The sequence below is a fragment of the Leuresthes tenuis genome, unplaced genomic scaffold (assembly GCF_036924035.1).
Source record: "Leuresthes tenuis unplaced genomic scaffold, fLeuTen1.0.hap1 SCAF_8, whole genome shotgun sequence".
NCBI classification, from domain to species: domain Eukaryota; kingdom Metazoa; phylum Chordata; class Actinopteri; order Atheriniformes; family Atherinopsidae; genus Leuresthes; species Leuresthes tenuis.
This window is the reverse complement of record NW_027325362.1, coordinates 21,497,747-21,516,486: the sequence shown is the minus strand read 5'-3', so window position 1 is coordinate 21,516,486 and position 18,740 is coordinate 21,497,747. Positions and strand designations below refer to the sequence as shown.

General features: G+C 44.6%; 4 protein-coding genes across 6 annotated transcripts in view; 3 read left to right on the top strand and 1 right to left on the bottom strand.

Annotated features, from left to right (window-relative positions):
• tm9sf3 (transmembrane 9 superfamily member 3) overlaps nt 1-18,740 on the top strand; it is a 171,001-nt gene that overhangs the window by 13,963 nt on the left and 138,298 nt on the right. The gene's annotated exons all lie outside the window — the stretch shown is intronic.
• Nucleotides 29-5,525, top strand: sfxn4 (sideroflexin 4). The gene is made up of 14 exons (XM_072391385.1): nt 29-205; nt 326-391; nt 469-525; nt 624-650; nt 1,275-1,329; nt 2,076-2,101; nt 2,197-2,250; nt 2,343-2,405; nt 2,499-2,567; nt 2,668-2,758; nt 2,895-3,010; nt 3,109-3,194; nt 3,285-3,402; nt 3,476-5,525. The coding sequence occupies exons 1-14, from the start codon at nt 167-169 to the stop codon at nt 3,551-3,553; spliced, it is 945 nt and encodes a 314-aa protein (XP_072247486.1). The 5' UTR covers nt 29-166; the 3' UTR covers nt 3,554-5,525.
• Nucleotides 3,736-8,309, bottom strand: dennd10 (DENN domain containing 10). Its single transcript, XM_072391384.1, has 10 exons — nt 8,168-8,309; nt 8,029-8,083; nt 7,458-7,654; nt 7,256-7,335; nt 7,013-7,161; nt 6,704-6,815; nt 6,521-6,621; nt 6,276-6,383; nt 6,099-6,193; nt 3,736-6,001 (listed from the first exon to the last, which is right to left on the bottom strand). The coding sequence occupies exons 2-10, from the start codon at nt 8,072-8,074 to the stop codon at nt 5,834-5,836; spliced, it is 1,056 nt and encodes a 351-aa protein (XP_072247485.1). The 5' UTR covers nt 8,075-8,083; nt 8,168-8,309; the 3' UTR covers nt 3,736-5,833.
• Nucleotides 9,551-18,740, top strand: part of eif3s10 (eukaryotic translation initiation factor 3, subunit 10 (theta)) — a 211,800-nt gene continuing 202,610 nt past the window's right edge. The window contains exons 1-22 of one of the 3 annotated variants that reach the window (XM_072391390.1): nt 9,551-9,720; nt 10,166-10,356; nt 10,455-10,591; nt 10,762-10,925; nt 11,116-11,315; nt 11,497-11,705; nt 11,796-11,967; nt 12,090-12,194; nt 12,348-12,446; nt 12,534-12,650; nt 12,750-12,935; nt 13,070-13,417; nt 13,502-13,606; nt 13,684-13,797; nt 13,909-14,031; nt 14,121-14,274; nt 14,412-14,593; nt 15,099-15,187; nt 15,263-15,753; nt 15,834-15,966; nt 16,069-16,253; nt 16,672-16,845. In XM_072391390.1, the coding sequence (XP_072247491.1) occupies nt 9,672-9,720; nt 10,166-10,356; nt 10,455-10,591; nt 10,762-10,925; nt 11,116-11,315; nt 11,497-11,705; nt 11,796-11,967; nt 12,090-12,194; nt 12,348-12,446; nt 12,534-12,650; nt 12,750-12,935; nt 13,070-13,417; nt 13,502-13,606; nt 13,684-13,797; nt 13,909-14,031; nt 14,121-14,274; nt 14,412-14,593; nt 15,099-15,187; nt 15,263-15,753; nt 15,834-15,966; nt 16,069-16,253; nt 16,672-16,838 (3,720 nt within the window). In that variant the 5' untranslated portion in view covers nt 9,551-9,671 and the 3' untranslated portion in view covers nt 16,839-16,845. Of the gene's footprint in view, nt 9,721-10,165; nt 10,357-10,454; nt 10,592-10,761; nt 10,926-11,115; nt 11,316-11,496; nt 11,706-11,795; nt 11,968-12,089; nt 12,195-12,347; nt 12,447-12,533; nt 12,651-12,749; nt 12,936-13,069; nt 13,418-13,501; nt 13,607-13,683; nt 13,798-13,908; nt 14,032-14,120; nt 14,275-14,411; nt 14,594-15,098; nt 15,188-15,262; nt 15,754-15,833; nt 15,967-16,068; nt 16,254-16,671; nt 16,926-18,740 lie in introns of those variants that run through there. The other 2 variants (XM_072391391.1, XM_072391389.1) reach the window with 2 other exon arrangements.

Sequence of the window (18,740 nt, the reverse complement as noted above, 5' to 3'; positions counted from 1 at the left end):
CATTTACAAACGCTGAACACGTGATCGAAGGCGGAAGGAATTTCTAAACAGAACTTGACCTCGAAGGCATGAGATAGACATGCTTGCAGGATATGTGCCGCTGTAGCTTTATAGTGTATGTATATGTATAAGTAATGTATAAAAAGTAAATTCACTCGTTATTCTAATGGATCCGAATCTGGTGCAGTGGAAAAGGGAGGGACAGGTAAACTGTACACTGCAGGAATTAAACATGCAGAGTATTCGCATTGATGCTTGTTACAATGAAGCCAGTTTCTCTGATAGTTTTGAATGAGCGATGCACACTGAGATTCTTCTCTTACAGTCTTTCCTCCGACGATTGCGGATGTGGATTAATCTCCTGGATCCAGCCCTTCTGCTGTCCTCTGATGTGAGTCTCTGCCTCTGAGTGATCTGCTGCTGTGATGTGAGCAGATAATGTGTAACCGTTCATTTTGTTCTCCTCAGGCTGAAATACTCAAGGCCCACACTCTTCTTGGAAGTGGACAAAAACTTGACGAAAAGGTCAGGTTATGTATTAGAATCTTAGGTGTTGGTGAGCCAATCAGCATCATGGGCCCTCAGGTTGTTTTTACATCTCATTGCTCTGTCTTCTCCTCTAGGATAATGCTGCGGTGAACATCTCGCTTGTAAGTCTTCCAAGAAAACGTGGGCTTTTACCACTGAATAAATCAGAATTCACAGCATAAACATGCAGGATTTAAGTGTTTATATTTACAGTACTATGGAGAAGTTTTGCGGCAGCAATCTTTTTCTTTATATTTTGCATCCAAGGAGCCAGACTTTGGACATTGGCTGTTTTTTTGTTGTTGTTGTTGTTATTTTCCTCATTCATTTTCTGTCCAGAACTGATCATTGTCAGAGGATTGTATTTTTTTTAAGCCACTGAACTCTGAACTATGAATCATTCATGCATTGAAAAAGTTCCCAACTGATCAGTGTTGTGTCCACAGTTAGCAGACTACTTAAAGAAGCAATTTGAATCATATTTTAAAGCACTTTGTTGCTTGTGGCCTGTCATAGTGTCATTTGTTTCCATTTCTCCAGTTTTTTTTGGCAAAAAATGCCACAGATAATACCATTCTCTTCGGTAATTAGTGTTTTTGCACCTATTTCCCTTTTGACTGGCAATATATGAATAAATGAGGGGCGGTGCGAGACTTTTGCAGAGTGCTTTATTGTCAGGTGTTTATCCTCAGGAAGCTGTACTGTGCAGACGTTGAGTGTAACATGCTGCCCCTTTGTGTTTTCAGTCTTCTTTTCACGCTGATTCCGGTGCTGCTCTTCCTCTCGTCTTCCGCCCGCCAGGTATGATCAGTAACATCAAGGCAGCTTTCCTCCATTATTAAGTTAAACTCTGAGATCTAACGCTTTCACGTGGTGTAAAGTCAATATTAAAACTGGTATAGGAACATTTTGGAGTTGTCCCACAAGTCCCAGAGGAAAAGTCCTTCAGCCAGAGATGCACAAATGTTATTCAACTGATCAATCAGTGTGATTGACCAAAAAAAAACGGAAAAAAACGGTGTCTGTTCCCACGACTTTATGTAGGAAACTAACGTTCAGATATTTGATCAAATTGTTAAAGGCACACGTGATGTCAGTTCTGCATGCAGGACAGCTGCCGCTACCTAACATCACAGTTATCTCCTTTTAAATACTTCTTCTGTAGATCTATAGAGCAGAGATAAGAGGGCACAGAGCTCATTTGATTGGCCAAAAGACTTCCACATAGGTCCTTCCTCTTGTTTTATATATTTATACATTTCACAGAGACCATTTAACAATGTAATAAGTCACTAGAGCGACTGTTTTTTTTTGTTTTTTTTTGCCATAATGCATCATCTAGATTCTAGACGTCTTTTATTAGCTGTTCAGTCAGCAAGAGGCTGGGTTCTCATGAGGTGTGTTCCAGCAGCGTGACATTTCTTTTAATAGGTATCTTAAATTGTTTTTCTCAAGTGCATACAGAGCACATAAAGAGTGTAGTTTATGGTTCCAGACACAGCTGGAAATAGAAGCTAATTCCCTTACTTGTGTCATTTTCTCTCCAGCATTTTTGCCCATATCTGGACCTCTGGTATGTCCGTTCCTCACTGACACAAACAGTTTAGTCTTTTCTTCTTTCTTTGCTCTGTTCTTTGACCCGTTAAAAGCAAACGTCTTTCTTCACAGGTCGTTGGGACACTTTTACCTCACAGCAACGTCAAACCTGCACTGTTTTGGCAGGTAATGAAGTTTATTCCTCACATTGGTGGAAGTGCATTTGAAATGTGACAGTAACTCGAACCGGTGATAAATGCTCAAATGTGCTCGTGTAGTTTCTGCTGCAGAGTTACAATGCTGGGTTCAACAATGCGAACAGAAACTCTTCAACAGAGCAGGTAACTTCCTCCAAAACTCCAACGTAAATGCCAACATGGCTGTTGGGCCCCGTTCCTGCGTCACGGCACCCGTCTTTTCTCTCTTCACTCCAGGGCAAGACGACATCTTTGAAGCAGCTCCTGCTGATCGCGGGGACAGTCTCCTATACAGCAGTTGCAGGGGTGTGTACAACTTGACCGCAGTGACGACGATTATGATGATTCAAGTGAAAACATCCGGTGAAAAAAAAAAAAAAGTAGCTTTTTGTGTCTGTTATTTCAGGCCCTGCCTCAGATTTTCATCAACAGACTCCATATAAGAAGTCCCCCGCTCCAGACTTTCTGCCGGTCAATATTACCGATCCCACTCTCGGGTAAGGTGATATCGGATAACCCTAAGGCGCCCCCTCTGAACTCTTTTTGGACTGTGTTTCAGGCCTGAAATGCAGACGTGGACGTATATTAACATATATTTTTTGATCTGGGATTGTAACGTGCAACTCTCTCCAGCTGCTCTGGCCTTCCTCAACGTGTTCACCGTCAGAAGCGAAGAGACAGAAACTGGGATCCAAGTGTTCGATTACAATGGGAATCCTGTTGGAATCTCTAAAGCAGCAGCAGAAAAGGTTTAGTTTTCTCTTTTTTTTTAAGAAATGAGCAAATTGACTGAAATAAGTCTCGTAATTGAAAACCTACTGTAACCATTTGTTTCTCATTTAATCAGGCTGTGAGGGAAACTGCGTTTTCTAGGGCGGCGCTATTTGGTTCCACTGCAGCTGTACCTAATCTGCTGGTTTTGCTTTTACAAAGGTGAGTCCCTCTTAAATTCGCTTCACTTTTAATCCAGCTGGACTGAATTCCCACTCCGTCAGGCTGGATCAAACGGATTTTGCTTTACAGAAGGAGATTTTTCCAGAAGAACTCCCTGCTGGTCGCTCCTTGCCGCCACATCAGCGTCGCCCTCGTCCTCGGCCTGATGATTCCCGTCTCGTTCAGCCTCTTTCCACAACTGGGAACGGTGAGGGTCCTCCACTCTGCTGCAATGTTTTTCTTGTGAGGAAATCTGCTGACTCAAGACCTCGTTTTTACAGATAAAACGGGAAAACTTGGAGGAGGAGCTGCAGGCTGGGGCGGTCGGAAGCCAGTTATTCTACCACAGAGGACTCTGAGGAGCGGCAGCAGAAAGGCAGTCAACCAAAAGACATTTAGCCACGACTCTTTAACATCATCCGGCTGAAGAAGAACAACACGTGTAGCAAAGTTGAAGATGAAATGCAGCTCATTCGCCCATCGCTGTTGATTATTACTTTCTTAGAAACACTTTTAGTGAATTAAACCAAACGGGAATCTATTATTCATAGTAACTTTATTCTGTTGTGATATTAGATGCATTTATAGATCAAACAAATATAGCATCAGTCCATGAAAACACATTTAGTACTCAAAGTTACACGAGCATTTCTTTGTCAAACCCTCGCTGATTTACCTGAAATACTGCGGAGACAAAACTTTTCTGTGACTCCCAACAGATCAGCGAGGAGTCTGAACATAAGACACAGGATGCAATAAAATCAATGTGGATGGAAGATTTGGCACTAACGTCATTAGTGAATACAAAATGTTAAAAACAAAAGGAAAGGGAGGGGGAAACGCCCCCGTTGTGCAATGTCTGATGCAACTGCGATCAGATAACCACGCAGTCTCTATCAACTAACTCAATATAACGAGAGCCTGTCACATGTGGGTGGTTTCAGCTGCGCTCGCTGCATGAATCCGTCTGACTTTCAGTGAGCACACCATGTTTGTGGAGCTCTGCGCCGTGGGGCCTGCAAAGCTCTCCCTGCAGTACGAGCTGGAAAAGGATCAGCGCGCGTGTCGCAACGTTCGAGAAAAAAAAAGGCCGAAGCTCTCCATAGTCCATAATTACTCGTGTGGTGTGGTGAAGGGTTTTCAACAAATCCCACGAGAAGACCACAGCCGGCACTGCACGATCCCTGCTGAAGACGAAGCATCAGATTATGTCATGTGAAAAAGATGATACACCCTTTTTTCAGTTCTAAGGCTTGGCATGTTAAGAAATAAAAAATAAAATAAAAAAAAACAAAAATCACCTGATCCTGACCAGGCTTTAAAAGTACATCAAACCAGAAACAAACAACACATGACATATTGCAACATGTAATTCATTCAGATAAAATGAAGGACGCACACCTCCTTTACTCAACAGCTTGCATAACCACCTTCAGCAGCAATAACTTGAAGTTGCTTTCTGTGTGACGACATCAGTCTCACATCTATGTGGACGGACTTTAACCGACTCCTTTCTACAAAGCTGCTTTAGTTGCTGCTGTGCTTTGGATCATTGTCCTGTTCCATCATCCAACTCCAGCCCAGCCTTAGCTGTTGGGGCAGATGGCCTCACATGATATGACTCTAGAACACTTTGGGTATTCAGAGGAGTTCATGGGTGGCTCAGTTACTGCAAGGTGTCCAGGTCCTGTGGCTGCTAAAACAAGGCTGTGGCTTTACAAATCTAAGCTGCGCCTCCATATTCTATTTGGAGAGAAGAGGCTTTCTCCTCCAATCCTTCCAAACAAGCAGCACTTGTTGACTCTTTTTCTAATTGGACTGTCATGAGTTTTAACATTAAACAAGCTAACTGAGGCCCGTAGAGTCTGAGATGTAGCTCTAGGGTGAACTTGCTTAATATCAGTGCTGATGTCTCTCCTCCTTGACACTGTGTAAACACACACCTGAACGCTCCGGACCAGCGAAATGCCAAAACGTGTGCTTTTATTGAGGCTGTCACACTTGCTGATGATTTATAGATCTAAACTCCTCTGAAAGCGGCGAGGTTGGGCTGAGTTTTCCACACACGGCTGCTGTGTTTTAGCTCAGTTTTTGTTGAATAACAATGACGTAATATGTCATGCGCTGTTTATCTGAGGTTTTGTTTTCCTAATTGTAAGTCGTGATTTTCTGCAACGTTCCGTTATGTAAAACCCTAGTATTTAAAGAGTGAGTGTTTTTCACAAGACTTCACATCGTTTCATTTTTCAAAGAGGTGCAGTAGCTCCAAACAGCTGGGCTCTATAGATTCCGCCAAACACTGCCCAGCGGATTAACACACAACCTGCATGATGGATCCACTCAAAATTAACTGCAGAGTCTGTGTTCGGTGGAGTGAAAGAGGGAGGGGGGGGTTCAGATTTGGTACTAAATTATTAAACAAAATGTATCCATTAATTCTATGATGAGGAGTCTCCTCATTTTGGAGCAACAGTGCATTAGAAAATCTGACACTAGTGACACTTTTCTGTCCACGCATTGTAGATTTCTGTGAGAAAATGCCTTTGAGAGGATGCTAATTATCCCAGCATACAGACCACAGAGTAGCCGGAGTCCGAGCTGCTGACAGTAACCTCGTCCTGGAGCGCTGAGAAAAAGCTTTATATCCTCAAGAGTTGCTCTGCGGCCGCCAAGTGAAAGAGGAAGTTCTCGGTGGCCGGGGGGAAATGATGCTGCTTTAATGCTTCCAGTGTGATTTTAGAGTCTTCACACTCGTCAGCCAGAGCAACCAGGTTGGTGAGGACCTCTTTTGTCTTGACAGAAATGTCCTGTGAATGAATGTTTGGTGGTGTTGTCAGATATAGAACCGTTTCTACGCCCGATGAGACTTGAATGGGTACGTTTCTGTTCTGTGCACGTTCTCACCTTAATAACCTGACCATCAGACCTCTCGGGATCCTCTGCAGACTGAACGATAAGTTGCCCGATGTCTTTGTGTAACTTCCCCATGGCCATGGCGTCTGCGGTGGAAGACTGAGCATGAATATGAGGGGATCAAAGCACTCTGAGAAACAGATTTCTTTCTCTTTGAACATACTCTACCTTTGGCACTCTGGGACACTGTGATGACACTATCTGGGAGATTCACAAACACATCAAACAAGTCTGATCTGTTGCTCACTTCCGGATCTACAAATCCTGCTATGTATCCTGCGGCGAGAACAAACATATTGGTGCATTAATAATTAATTTAGGCCACTGTTAGAAAACAGAACAGATGCTGGCTAATCTGAGAGCGCACAACGGTTTTCTGCTAATTAGATAAACAAAGCAGGAGGCAGCCTCACCGGGGCATCTCTTTAAGTCCTCCAGCTCAGCATCAGTCAGGTGCACGTATGGGTGAAGGATGGACCAGTCTTTTCTGTGCCATGTCAGAGCCGGCAGAACTCTGAGTGAAAACAGGCTGAAGAGTCAGCAGCTCATGACCACAGTCCTCACGAGAAAGAGGGAATGAAAATCTTAAAATTCACCTCGTAAACTCCAACAGCGCTTCAATCCGGGGATGATGGACAGCGATCCTCTTCTTCAGCATCAGGGCCGTATACAGGATGATCGCCTCCATACCAAACTGAGACACCACATCTGAGTGGGAGCAGAAACAGGGCGGCAAACTGAAACGACCCGGGTTGTAAATACGTCTTGTAACGCATGAAGAGCACCACATGAATGTGTTAACAAGGTAAAAACAAGGTATTATCTAAAATTACCGGGTCAAGATGAATGGGCCAACAGTGAAGGTGACCGACATCCTGACGCTCGTAACAGAAGCGACGTCTTACCTTTGACTGAACCTGCCAGGTACGCTTTCCGAACGTCATGGTCCTTAATGAGAAACGAGCCGTTTTCGTCACTCTGACAAATCCCTTTGGTGAGGACGGTGATGTAGGCCTCCATCATCTTCACTGGACTGCCGTGTTTGACGTACATCCTGAATAACAAACGGCACCGTGTAAACACAGCCCAAAATGCAGCATTCGGGCCACCAAATGGTGCAGAAAATGGATTTTCGCCAACACCGTTACCTGCAGAGGATTCTGCTGAGAGCGGCATACTTCTCGGGGTTGAAGTCTTTTGCTGTGACGACTATTGAAAAATGAGTGACCTTTAAGGGGACAAATGAAGACAAAAAAATCAATATCAATCAATTTTATCAATCAATATCAATCAATTTTTTTAAAGCAGTCTCTACCGAGGTGGGGGAGTGGTTTGTTCCTCAGATAGTACCTTGTTCAGCGCTGTGGGCTCCTGCACCTCCACTGTGGTGATGTAGTACCAGGTTCGACAGAACTGGCCAAACACAAAGGTGTGGAATTCACGGCCATCCTGCGTCAGGCAGCATTTGCTAAGCAGGACTTGCCTCAGTTCAGAGCCCACAGACGGATAACACCAGACCCACAATGTGTCTCCATTCACATCTTTTTCTGTTGGAGGAAATACCATGTATATAAAAAAAAATGCATCTATGAATGCATCTGGACATGTAAGCTGGTGGACGGACATAAAATCAATCTAACAGAGTTAGGTTTTCTGGGAACAAATCTCCATGGAGTGGAAATCTCTGGTTCTCGATGAATCCAAGACCGGCTCATTAATGGACACAGGCCAAACGTGCAGGAGCAACGAACCAGAGAGGTATATGGAGCCCAGCTGAAGGAACGTGTCTGCATCACACTGGTGTCATGTGATTTTTTTTCCCTGCACGTTTAAGCAAGTCTGAGGCGCCAACTTTCCCCTGAGCAGCAACTTCCACTAACAGCAACAACAGCGATGAATAACCTCCGTGACTGAAACTTACCGATTAAACCGACGCTTAACATAAGCTGCGTATCAGTCGTTGCCATATTCCATACCTGGAAGAGTTCAGAACCACAAGTTAACTGCAGACCAGACACCGGCCATCTTCCTCTGTGGACACAAATGTAACTGAGAAATACCTCGAGAGCTCATGCAAAGGCGAAATGCCAGAATGCGATGCAGGGTAGGCTTGATAAAAAGAACGAAAAATGAGTGAAAACGGGTCACTGGCCTGAATAAAATTTCTGCTGTCAACAGACGTTTCCCCTCCCTCCCTCTCTCTCTCTCACTCTCTGCGGAATCTCTTCCCTCTTCCGGGACTGGAGGGTCGTGGGGGCGGAGCCACGCTTCTCACAGCCAATCACAAACGGTACGTTTAGGATTGTAAAAACACCAGAAAATTACGCCACTTACACATCTGACTGGATCAGCCATATTTTCAATCGCTAATAACGACCTATTTTTCTAAACATGTCATTAGTATTTATAATTGCAATATCATATGGCTCAAAAAAGGTATATACGTTGATAAACGTCTTTTTAAACCTGATGAAAAAACGTATCTGCTGAAAATCATTCAAATCTGATGTAAGATTTATGTAAATATTTTTGTTTATTTTTTGTTTATTAACTTGTCAGTTTGTACATGTCCCATTTAGCCTACTTCCTTGTTCACGATTAAGCTACATTAGGACTTTACTGAAATCAGCAATTTAAGAGGAGATACAGAATATCTCCTCTTAAAGAAGATAGCACCCACGTCGGGTTTCTTTTGAATATTTCATAACATACTCTTTATTGTATATTGTTATACTAATGTGTCACGAAGGCTTTAATATGATTCAGTCTCTCTTCTTCAGAAGCAAGATTATAGATTTTGAAAAACAAAAAAAAATACGCTGAAAATGATTGTATACTGTTTAAGGTTAGCCATAGATTTAATTTAGAATGTCACAGAAAACAAGTGAAAACAGGAGTGCCAGTTTGATTCCATTTATGTCATGTAGTATTGCGTGCAGGCAAACATTTTGAGGGCTACTGAACGCATCATCAGGGAGTACATACGGGAACTTTTCTCACCCAGAGCTGCCAGATAACTTAAAATCCCCCGTTTATGAATGTTGAACCGAAGAGTTGTTTTCTAAGTTATAACGCCCTAGAAGGAGTATCTATCGAAAAAAATGTTTGGCCCAAACCGTGCCAAATTACGATATCGACACAATTAAGAGCTTTCCCGTTTTTATGTTCTACTCAACTAACACTTTCTAATACAGATCATCACATTTAAATGACTGGCAGCATGCTGTAGAAAAAAAAGGACAATCTTTAGTAGATATAATATTTGGCCTCTAAATGCTGATGCCTACATTTTCATTATTATTATTATTATTATTTTGTTTGTTTGTTTGTTTTTGTTATTGACCAAGCTAATAATTTCTTCACTTTGTCACTCAACCGTTTGCTGATGTGGGAATTGGACTGAGCGAGACGCACCTGGCAACCCTTGCTAGGCCACTCACGAGGTTTTTCCTTTCTCAGCCAGCACCGTTGCTGCGGGTGAGTGCGTGGCTTGGATGGAGAGGTGAAATTGTCAAAATTTAATTCAAATTAGTCGATTTTGAGTTTCACTAGAGCGGCATAATCATGCCGGCGTATTTTCAACGGCCAGAGAATGCTCTTAAGCGAGCTAACGGTGAGTACAAACCCTGCCTCTTGCTTAACAGATGTCACACATTTGCGCTAGCTAGCTTTAGCCTCGTCACCTCAGTGAGGCGTTGGAGATAGCTTGGCTAAATGCTAATTCTAGCATGAATGGCGGGGAAGCTGTCTCGCCTTCGTTGAGCTACGTCCATAGCTCACGTTGCTAACCCGCTAGGCCATATTCGCGACACTAACAGATGTATTGAATTAGTTACATTTTAGGAAACTCCCGAACTTGATAACATTCTTGACAGGTATAAAATGTCGTTGACTGCGTTCGATTACTGCTGTCAAGTTACCAGCACGAGTAATTTTTGCTTAGTTAGGTATACCAAGTGCTACTATGAGTTGAGCCACATTTGGTTAAGCACAACGTTTGACTGTTCGCCACATTTTTATTGATAGTTCTGACATATTTGTTAAATCTGCTCTTACAGAATTCCTTGAGGTTGGCAAGAAGCAGCCAGCTTTGGATGTTTTGTACGATGTCATTAAAAGCAAGAAGCATCGAACATGGCAGAAGATCCACGAGCCCATTATGCTCAAGTACCTCGAGCTCTGTGTGGATCTCCGCAAGAGCCACCTGGCCAAAGAGGGTCTGTACCAGTACAAGAACATCTGCCAGCAGGTGTGTAATAAGGAAAAAAGAGAGAGGAGCGTGCACTTATTCAGCTGCTGCTTACACCACAGTGCAAATGTTTTTTTGTTTTTTTTCTGTTCCCTCAGGTGAACATCAAATCTCTGGAGGATGTGGTCAGGGCTTACCTGAAGCTGGCAGAGGAGAAGACGGAGACGGCTAAGGAAGAGTCCCAACAGATGGTTTTGGACATCGAGGACCTGGACAATATTCAGACACCAGAAAGGTGAAAAGGCAGGGGGAGGGTCTTTTAAAGAGTTTTCTAGGCTGTTTTAAGAAACAACCTCATAGGCGTTACAAAACCCTTTTTGAAATGATCAAATTCTCCGACTCTTGAGTGACGTGATCGTTGTTCGATGTGGTGTTTTATTCACGTGGAACTTGTTGTGATTGCAGTGTGCTCCTGAGTGCCGTGAGTGGTGAGGACACTCAAGATCGTACGGATCGCCTGCTGCTCACTCCGTGGGTGAAGTTCCTGTGGGAGTCTTACCGCCAGTGCCTGGACCTGCTGAGAAACAACTCCAAGGTGGAGCGCCTGTACCATGACATTGCCCAGCAAGGTAATGACACCCTGAATGTCATATTCATTCATATTTGTACATAATTTTAACAGTATAGTATCATGGTTGGATGTAGTCTTAGTTTAGCTCACTGGCCCAGTTCAACCTGACATGTACGTTTACTTGGACACGATTCCAGCTGTAAACAAAATGCTGGAAGCTGTATATCGATGTTATCTCTTTTCTGCAGCGTTTAAGTTCTGCCTGCAGTACACCCGCAAGGCAGAATTTCGCAAGCTGTGCGACAACCTGCGCATGCATCTGGGACAGATCCAGCGGCACCACAACCAGAGCACCGCCATCAACCTGAACAACCCTGAAAGCCAGTCCATGCACCTGGAAACGCGTCTGGTGCAGCTGGACAGCGCCATAAGCATGGAGCTCTGGCAGGTTTGTCTACTTATTATTCCCAGCTCAGACGTATAAAACGTGTTCTTTATAGTTAACTGTGAGTTGGAAAGCAATGACGGAGGTTCTTCTGTTATGTGTAATAAAATTTGGTGCATCAAAGATTAAAGTAAAGATGATAGAGGCACTGATTTCCTTTTTTTTTTTTTCTCTCTCTCTCCAGGAAGCATTCAAGGCTGTAGAAGACATCCATGGCCTGTTTGCTCTCTCCAAGAAGCCTCCAAAGCCCCAGCTCATGGCCAACTACTACAATAAAGTTTCCACCGTGTTCTGGAAGTCAGGAAATGCTCTTTTTCATGCTTGCACCCTCCACCGGCTCTATCATCTGTCCCGGGAAATGCGCAAAAATCTGACCCAAGATGAGATGCAGAGGTACCTCGTTCGTTCTTCGTAGATGAGTTGAGTCAAGTTTCGCCTTGAAATGGATCTGATAGATTAGTCCATTTCATTGTGATTTTTCAGGATGTCCACTAGAGTCCTCCTGGCAACGCTGTCTATTTCCATCACCCCCGAGCGCACCGACATCGCTCGGCTGCTGGACATGGATGGCATCATTGTTGACAAACACCGTCGGCTGGCGACCCTCCTGGGTCTGCAGTCTCCACCAACTCGCCAGAGTCTCATGAATGACATGGTACATAATGTGCAGGAGAAAGGAGCTTTATTTACTTTCATATTTACAGTGTCCTTCAGTACACCCACCCCCTTGAAAAGTCTGGGTTTTCACACATGTATGTTTGATTGTTCCTGCTTCAGGTGAGGTTTAATTTGCTCCAGTACGTAGTACCTGAAGTGAAAGAGCTTTACAACTGGCTCGAGGTCGATTTTCATCCTCTGAAGCTGAGTGGAAGAGTGACCAAGGTAAACAATTCACCACCATCCGATAGCAACAAGCTCAATAAACATGCTTTTGTAGTTGTACATGTTTTCATGTCAGTTTTCAGTATGTTGTTTTAACTTCCAGCATGTTTCGGAGAAAGTGGTTTCTTATTTCACGACTTGCTCTGTTTTTAGGTGTTGAATTGGGTGAGAGATCAGGCTGAGAAGGAGGCTGATCTGCAGCAGTATGTCCCCCACCTGCAGAGTAATACCATCCTTAGGCTCCTGCAGCAGGTAATTCGTCTCTTCCTGTTAATCTTTCCTAAATGACTATGACTCTGTAATGGTTGTAATCTTTGTTTTTCTGGCCTTTTTTGTTAGGTCGCACAGATCTATCAAAGCATTGAATTCAGCCGCCTGGCCTCCCTGGTTCCATTTGTGGATGCCTTTCAGCTGGAGCGCTCCATAGTGGATGCTGCACGGCACTGTGATCTGCAGGTAAGAGCAAAATCAGGAGAGTTGAGAATCCTTAAAGTGAAACTCGAGTGTCTCACATTCTTTTGCAGAACTAATCGAACATCTTGTTTTGTTTTATAGGTTCGAATAGACCACACCTCCCGAACTCTGAGCTTTGGTTCTGACCTGAACTACTCGACCAAGGAGGATGCTCCCGTTGGCCCTTTCCTGCAGAACATGCCATCAGAGCAGATAAGAAACCAGCTGACTGCCATGTCTGCTTCATTGGCTAAAGCCATCCAGATCATCAAGCCCGCCTCCATCCTGGTGAGTTCGCCCTTTTCAGACATGAAATGCTAACATTGATGGTATAAGTAATGGAGTCACACATGGTGCTAACAGACATAAACACTGATCTTCATGTCATCAAAATCTTTGTCGTGATTCATGTCCATTTCCAGCAAGAGCGTGAGGAGCAGAACCAGCAGGCCATCGCTGCCTATCTGAAGAATGCCCGCAAGGACCACCAACGCATCCTGGCTCGCCGGCAGACCATCGAAGAGCGCAAGGAGCGCCTGGAGAGCCTGAACATTCAGCGAGAGAAGGAGGAGCTCGAACAGCGAGAGGCTGAAATGCAGAAAGTCCGCAAGGCTGAAGAGGAGCGTCTGCGGCAAGAGGCCAAAGAAAGGGAGAAGGAGCGCATCATGCAGGAGCACGAGCAAATCAAGAAGAAGACGGTTCGTGAGCGGCTGGAGCAGATCAAGAAGACGGAACTGGGTGCCAAAGCCTTCAAGGATATTGACATTGAGGTAAAATGAGGCCAAAAAACAACAGTTCGGTTGAACTCCTTTTTTCTTTTTTCATGGTGGAACTAACCATTTTGTTTCGTGCAGAACTTGGAGGAACTGGATCCTGACTTCATCATGGCCAAACAGGTGGAGCAGCTGGAGAAAGAGAAGAAGGAACTTCAGGAGCGTTTGAAGAATCAGGAGAAGAAGGTGGGTGAAAGATTAATCTGTTAAATGAGTTGGAACTTGGACACGTGGTTTGGACTCTAATTATTATTTCTGTTCAGATCGACTACTTTGAGAGGGCCAAACGCCTCGAGGAGATTCCTCTCATCAAGAAAGCTTATGAGGAACAGCGTGTCAAAGACATTGAACTATGGGAGCTCCAGGAGGAGGATAGGGTATGTGTGTGGGGGGGGGGCTGAAATACTGGATCTATGAAGCATGGAAATTGAATTAGCTGCCTTGAGTGTAGAATTTAAGTAAATGTATCTGCTTCTCTCATCTTTTAGATCAACAACATGAAAGTTGAACGTGAAAAGGCTCTGGAGCACAAGAAGCGCATGTCCAGGATGATCGAGGACAAAGAGAACTTCCTGTCGAAAATAACTGCTGCTCGCAGCTTCATTTATGAGGTAAGTAACCAGCAGCTAAAAGCTCAACACTGGAACGACTGCAGCAGAGGTTCAGACTCCCTTTTATTTTTTCTTCTGTGTCTCCAAAGGAAAAATTGAAAACTTTCGAGGAACGCCTGGTGGAGGAGAGGAAGAAGCGCGTGGAAGAAAGGAAGAAACAGCGCAAAGAAGACCGGCGTAACAATTACTATCGCCAAAAAGAGGAAGACGCTCAGCGTATCCACGAGGAGCAGCTTAAAAAAGGTGCTTTTCTTTCTCTTCCACTTATGGCTGGTCCAATAAGCCACGTGATTACAGTTCCCCAAAAACCATGACTGGGGCTTTTTACCGACGCTGCTCCAGATGTTCTTTAAACAATATCTTTTCTACGTTTGTGACAGAACGTGAGGAGCGAGAACGCCTGGAACAAGAACAGCGTGAGGAGGAGGAGCGGGAGTACCAGGAGCGTCTGCGCAAGCTGGAGGAGCAGGAACGCAAGCAGCGTGCTCGTCAGCAAGAGATCGAGGAGCGAGAGCGCCGCCGCGAGGAGGAGAGAAAGGGCCCGCCGGAGGAGAAGGCCAAGGTACAAATGAGCTTTTGTGTGCCACACCTGCTGTTCAAGTAAGAGTTCCAAGACTCATCGAAGATGCTCCAAATGTTCATTGTCATGATTATTTTGGCATTAAGATGTGAACAGGTGAATGGAAAAGTTGTGTCGATACACATTAGGGGGAAATGGAAACCCGAAAAGGAAATGGACCTAGAAAAGATAAAAAACGATGCGAGTCGCCAGCTGTTTTCAGTCTGAGCTGGAAATGATGAACTCTCTTTACTGACTGGTGTTTTCTCAGAGAAGTTTAATCCACCACATATTCCCCGAGATGAAAGTAATTCCTGAAGAGCTCTGAACCTTCTGCTGAATTGAACAGGAATGTAACGCCACACAGTTGACTTTTCTTCCCTTCAAACCAGTCAAATGAAACGTGTCTGATTCACTTTGTTGTTGTCGCTTTTTGGGGCTTTTCAAAAAAATGGCTTCAGCTTTGCTTCATTGTTGAATGGAAACTAATGTGTCTTTGGTTTTGTAGGACTGGAGTGAAAAGGACGAGGGGGGTGGAGGGTGGAGGAAGCGCACTGATGGAGGGGATTCAGAATGGCGCCGCGCTGTGCCTGACAGGTGTGTGTCCTTAGATCCCTTTAAATCCATTAAACTGTGAGCGAGTACCCAAAACAATATCTGTGCTCTGATTAGGGAGTGGAGGCAGGAGGGCCGGGAGGGCCGGGAGGGCCGGGAGGACGACAGAGAGGACAGAGAGGGTCCGTTCAGGCGGGGAGAGGGTTCTCGCCGGGGCGGAGATGACAGAGGACCTCGCAGAGGCTTTGAGGACGATCGAGGCCCACGCCGCGGTGGCGATGATGACCGTCCTCCGCGCAGAGCAGTGGAAGAAGATCGCGGGCCACGCAGAGGGTTCGACGAGGACCGCGGGCCGAGGAGGGGTGGAGAGGATGACCGTGGCCCGAGGCGTGGCTTTGACGAAGACCGTGGTCCCAGGCGGGGCTTCGATGATGATAGAGGTCCTCGTAGAGGCATGGACGACTCCAGGGGTCCTAGGCGTGGGGCTGATGATGATTGGGGTCCTAGAAGAGGAGGGGATGATGAAAGAAGTAGCAGAAGAGGCATGGATGATGGGCCACGTCGTGGTGGCGATGATGCCAAACCCTGGAAGCCCCTCGGCAGGCCTGGTGAGTTTGACTGTTCAGACAGCAGCTTTGCATGTACAGGTGGGATCTTACAGGACGATGAGCCAATGCTTCTATTGTAGGTGGCTGGCGTGAGCGGGAGAAGGCCCGAGAGGAGAGCTGGGGACCACCCCGTGGTGGTGGCCATGAGGACGGGGATGAAGATGATGGCGAGGAAAGATCTAGCGATCAGTTCAAAGACCGTCGTCCACCCAGGTGCGTCCGGAGTGCCGACTCAGCCCTCGTAACAATACAGATTACATCATGATCACGTTTTCAGCAAGCTAGTCGCATTCATTGGTCATTGCATCCTCATAGGGAGGAGGGCGTCTGGAGGAGGGGGGGCACAGAGGAAGCAAGCAGCTGGAGGGATTCTCGCAGAGAGGACACTGAACGCGACGATCGCCGCGACCGCGAAGATCGTCGGCCTGAGCGCCGTGAGAGAGACCGAGACCAGCGGGATGACCGTGAAATCAGAGCCCCGCCCAGAGAGCAGGAAGAGGGTAAGTGGAGCATGATTCAGAAACTGTCAGTTCCATCCCAGATCTACTGAAAGGTTTTACATAGATGTTACAGATTCGTCTGCTTTGCCTTTCCTGTAGCATGATTCAAGCATTACAGACGGGACTTTCTTTTGTCTCAGTGACTTTATTTAGGAAGCTTTACAGAGATCTTGTTTATATATGTGTGAATGTGTCTGTAGAAATTGGGTTTAGTATGTTGGTTGTTTTCGTGTTCGGCCAGCAGGGGTCACTGTTGGCTTGCTTCAGAGATTTAACATTTCCACCAGTTCAGTCAAATTTACAAACCTGTGAGCAGGAGTTATTCATGAACAGGGTTGTTTTTTTATTTTTACATTTTCTTCTTCTGTTAATTTGTGCCCCCCGACAACACAATAACGAACCTTATTTATTTCCTCAGGTGGCTCCTGGCGTCGTGGAGGTGAAGACAAACCAGAGGAGCGTCCCAGGGACAGGGAGCGTGAGCAGGAGACTGACGGGGAAAAGGGTTGGCGTACCGACAAAGATAATCCTCGTCGCACCAAGAACGAGACAGATGACGACGGCTGGACCACCGTTCGCCGCTAAACATCTCAGACAAATTCAGAAATATTATGATTATTATTATTATAATATTAGCATAATAATCAATGCCTTATCCACCAGTTGGATACAGTGTTGAATTAATGGCTCCAATCTTCTCATACTCTCATTTTTCCTTTGAATTTAATCTTTGTAGACGGTAGTTTTCCTGGGAATTTAATTTGATCTCTTTTTTTTTTTTGTCTTCCTATAGTTTTGAAATGACATTATCCAGTGAGCTTGCATACACTCATACCTCACAAACATTCTTAACACAACTTTCCCTCTGTGGCTTGGAGTGTTTTTAGCTAACATGATGAAGTGAAACTAAAACCTGCTCTGACCTTCAATGCAAACGGCCTCTTTCCACTCCTCCATTACACAGATGTGATGTTATGGCACAGATGATCAACTTCTGTGATAGCGGCAGTGAGAAACCCATCATCTCTTTTGCTCCTTTCTGCTTTACATCGTGTAGGAGACGCTTCTTAACCTGTTAATGAGCTTGTGGAAGTTACATTTTGATGCGCATGCTTAGAATATTTAAATGGTTGCTTCTGTCCTGCTGCAGCCTACGGTTTCGTACCAGGTTGTATGTGTACAGATAAAGCCTTTCATAATAAAGATGTTTGCCCACCAGTTCCCTGTTGAGTTTGTCTTCTATTAGTGTTGATGAGTTCCAGCACACTTTGATCAAGTCTGGTGCTGATAGAGACGGCAGGGTCAGATTGAGATTTCTCTGCAGATGTTCTAATGTTGTTCTAATGACCTCCAGCTCCAGCTTTGTTTTGCCTGTGATAGTGGAGGAATATCTAAGAATTTGGCTCCTTCCGAGCCTCTTGTTATCTCGGTGGCACTGTGAACGTCACAGGTTTGTAGCTCTTGTGCTGGTTGTGTTCTTTGTATTGAAAAGATCAGTCCTTGTGGGTTTAATGCAATGAAAAGTGCATCAAATGTTCGTTGTGACAGGCTGCCTGATGAATATGGATGTTTCCTAACATAACAGCACTCTGTCAAACTCAGACATTCCATCATGTAGCGAGAAAAAAGAAAGAAACATCAGCATGATCAGTCTGTTTTTATTTTATATTTTTTTGTTTCGACTGAAGGGATTTCCAGCACTTCCTTCACTGGCCAGTAGAGGTCAGGAAAGTCCCGCGCAAAGGACCTCCACGCTGCACCACGTGTGATCAGATCAAGTGTGTTGTGTTCATGCTCCTCCGTCCTCAGCAAAAAAATAAAAAATAGAAGCATGCAGGGAGTGATGAGCACGGGGGTCATTTCTGAAACCAGCCACAGGCTGCTTTGCTTTTTTTTTTTAAATATTCAGAAAATGAATCAAGAGAACCACTGCGAACATTTTTTTTGTTTGTTTGGCTGCGCGCTCGCTCGCTCGATTTATGCCCCACCGCCATCACGACAACAACACTTATCAGCATCGTTATCATCAAATGTAATTATAAGTCATAATATGTGACATTACAAATTTTCAAAAAAGAAAAAGCTCCATCAAACGAACTAGCCTAAGTGGTCGAGTTAAACTGAAAAACGTGATGAAATATCCAGCTGCCAGACACTTAACATGTCTTTGTTTTATTCTTAAAAGAAACAGAATGTAGTGTGAATTTTTTCAAATAGATTTCAAATCTGGTGTTTGTCAGCTCGATGTCTGCTGCGGCTCTGAGGAGCTTCCAGTGGTTTAATAATTTGTCTTTGACTCTACTGAGAATTTACGCGCGCAGATAACAGCCTGGTGTAGCTCAAACAATTTAACATGATAATAGTAATATTAATCAGCATTATTATTACCATTATTATTAATTGATTTATCTCTAATTGTTGCTGCTGCTGTATTCAGCCCGTGAGAGTTTAAGTTTAAACGTGAGGTCATATTCACCTCGTGAACAA

Excerpts from the sequence above, each read along its gene's own strand:
- dennd10 (XM_072391384.1), bottom strand. The coding sequence starts at position 8,074 with ATGGCAACGACTGATACGCAGCTTATGTTAAGCGTCGGTTTAATCG. Across the intron at positions 7,162-7,255 it reads CTCAGCAGAATCCTCTGCAG|GATGTACGTCAAACACGGCA; the intron begins GTAACGGTGTTG and ends TTTGTTATTCAG. Across the intron at positions 6,194-6,275 it reads AGTGTCCCAGAGTGCCAAAG|ACGCCATGGCCATGGGGAAG; the intron begins GTAGAGTATGTT and ends CTTCCACCGCAG.
- sfxn4 (XM_072391385.1), top strand. The coding sequence starts at position 167 with ATGGATCCGAATCTGGTGCAGTGGAAAAGGGAGGGACAG. Across the intron at positions 206-325 it reads AGTGGAAAAGGGAGGGACAG|TCTTTCCTCCGACGATTGCG; the intron begins GTAAACTGTACA and ends CTTCTCTTACAG. Across the intron at positions 2,759-2,894 it reads ATTACCGATCCCACTCTCGG|CTGCTCTGGCCTTCCTCAAC; the intron begins GTAAGGTGATAT and ends AACTCTCTCCAG.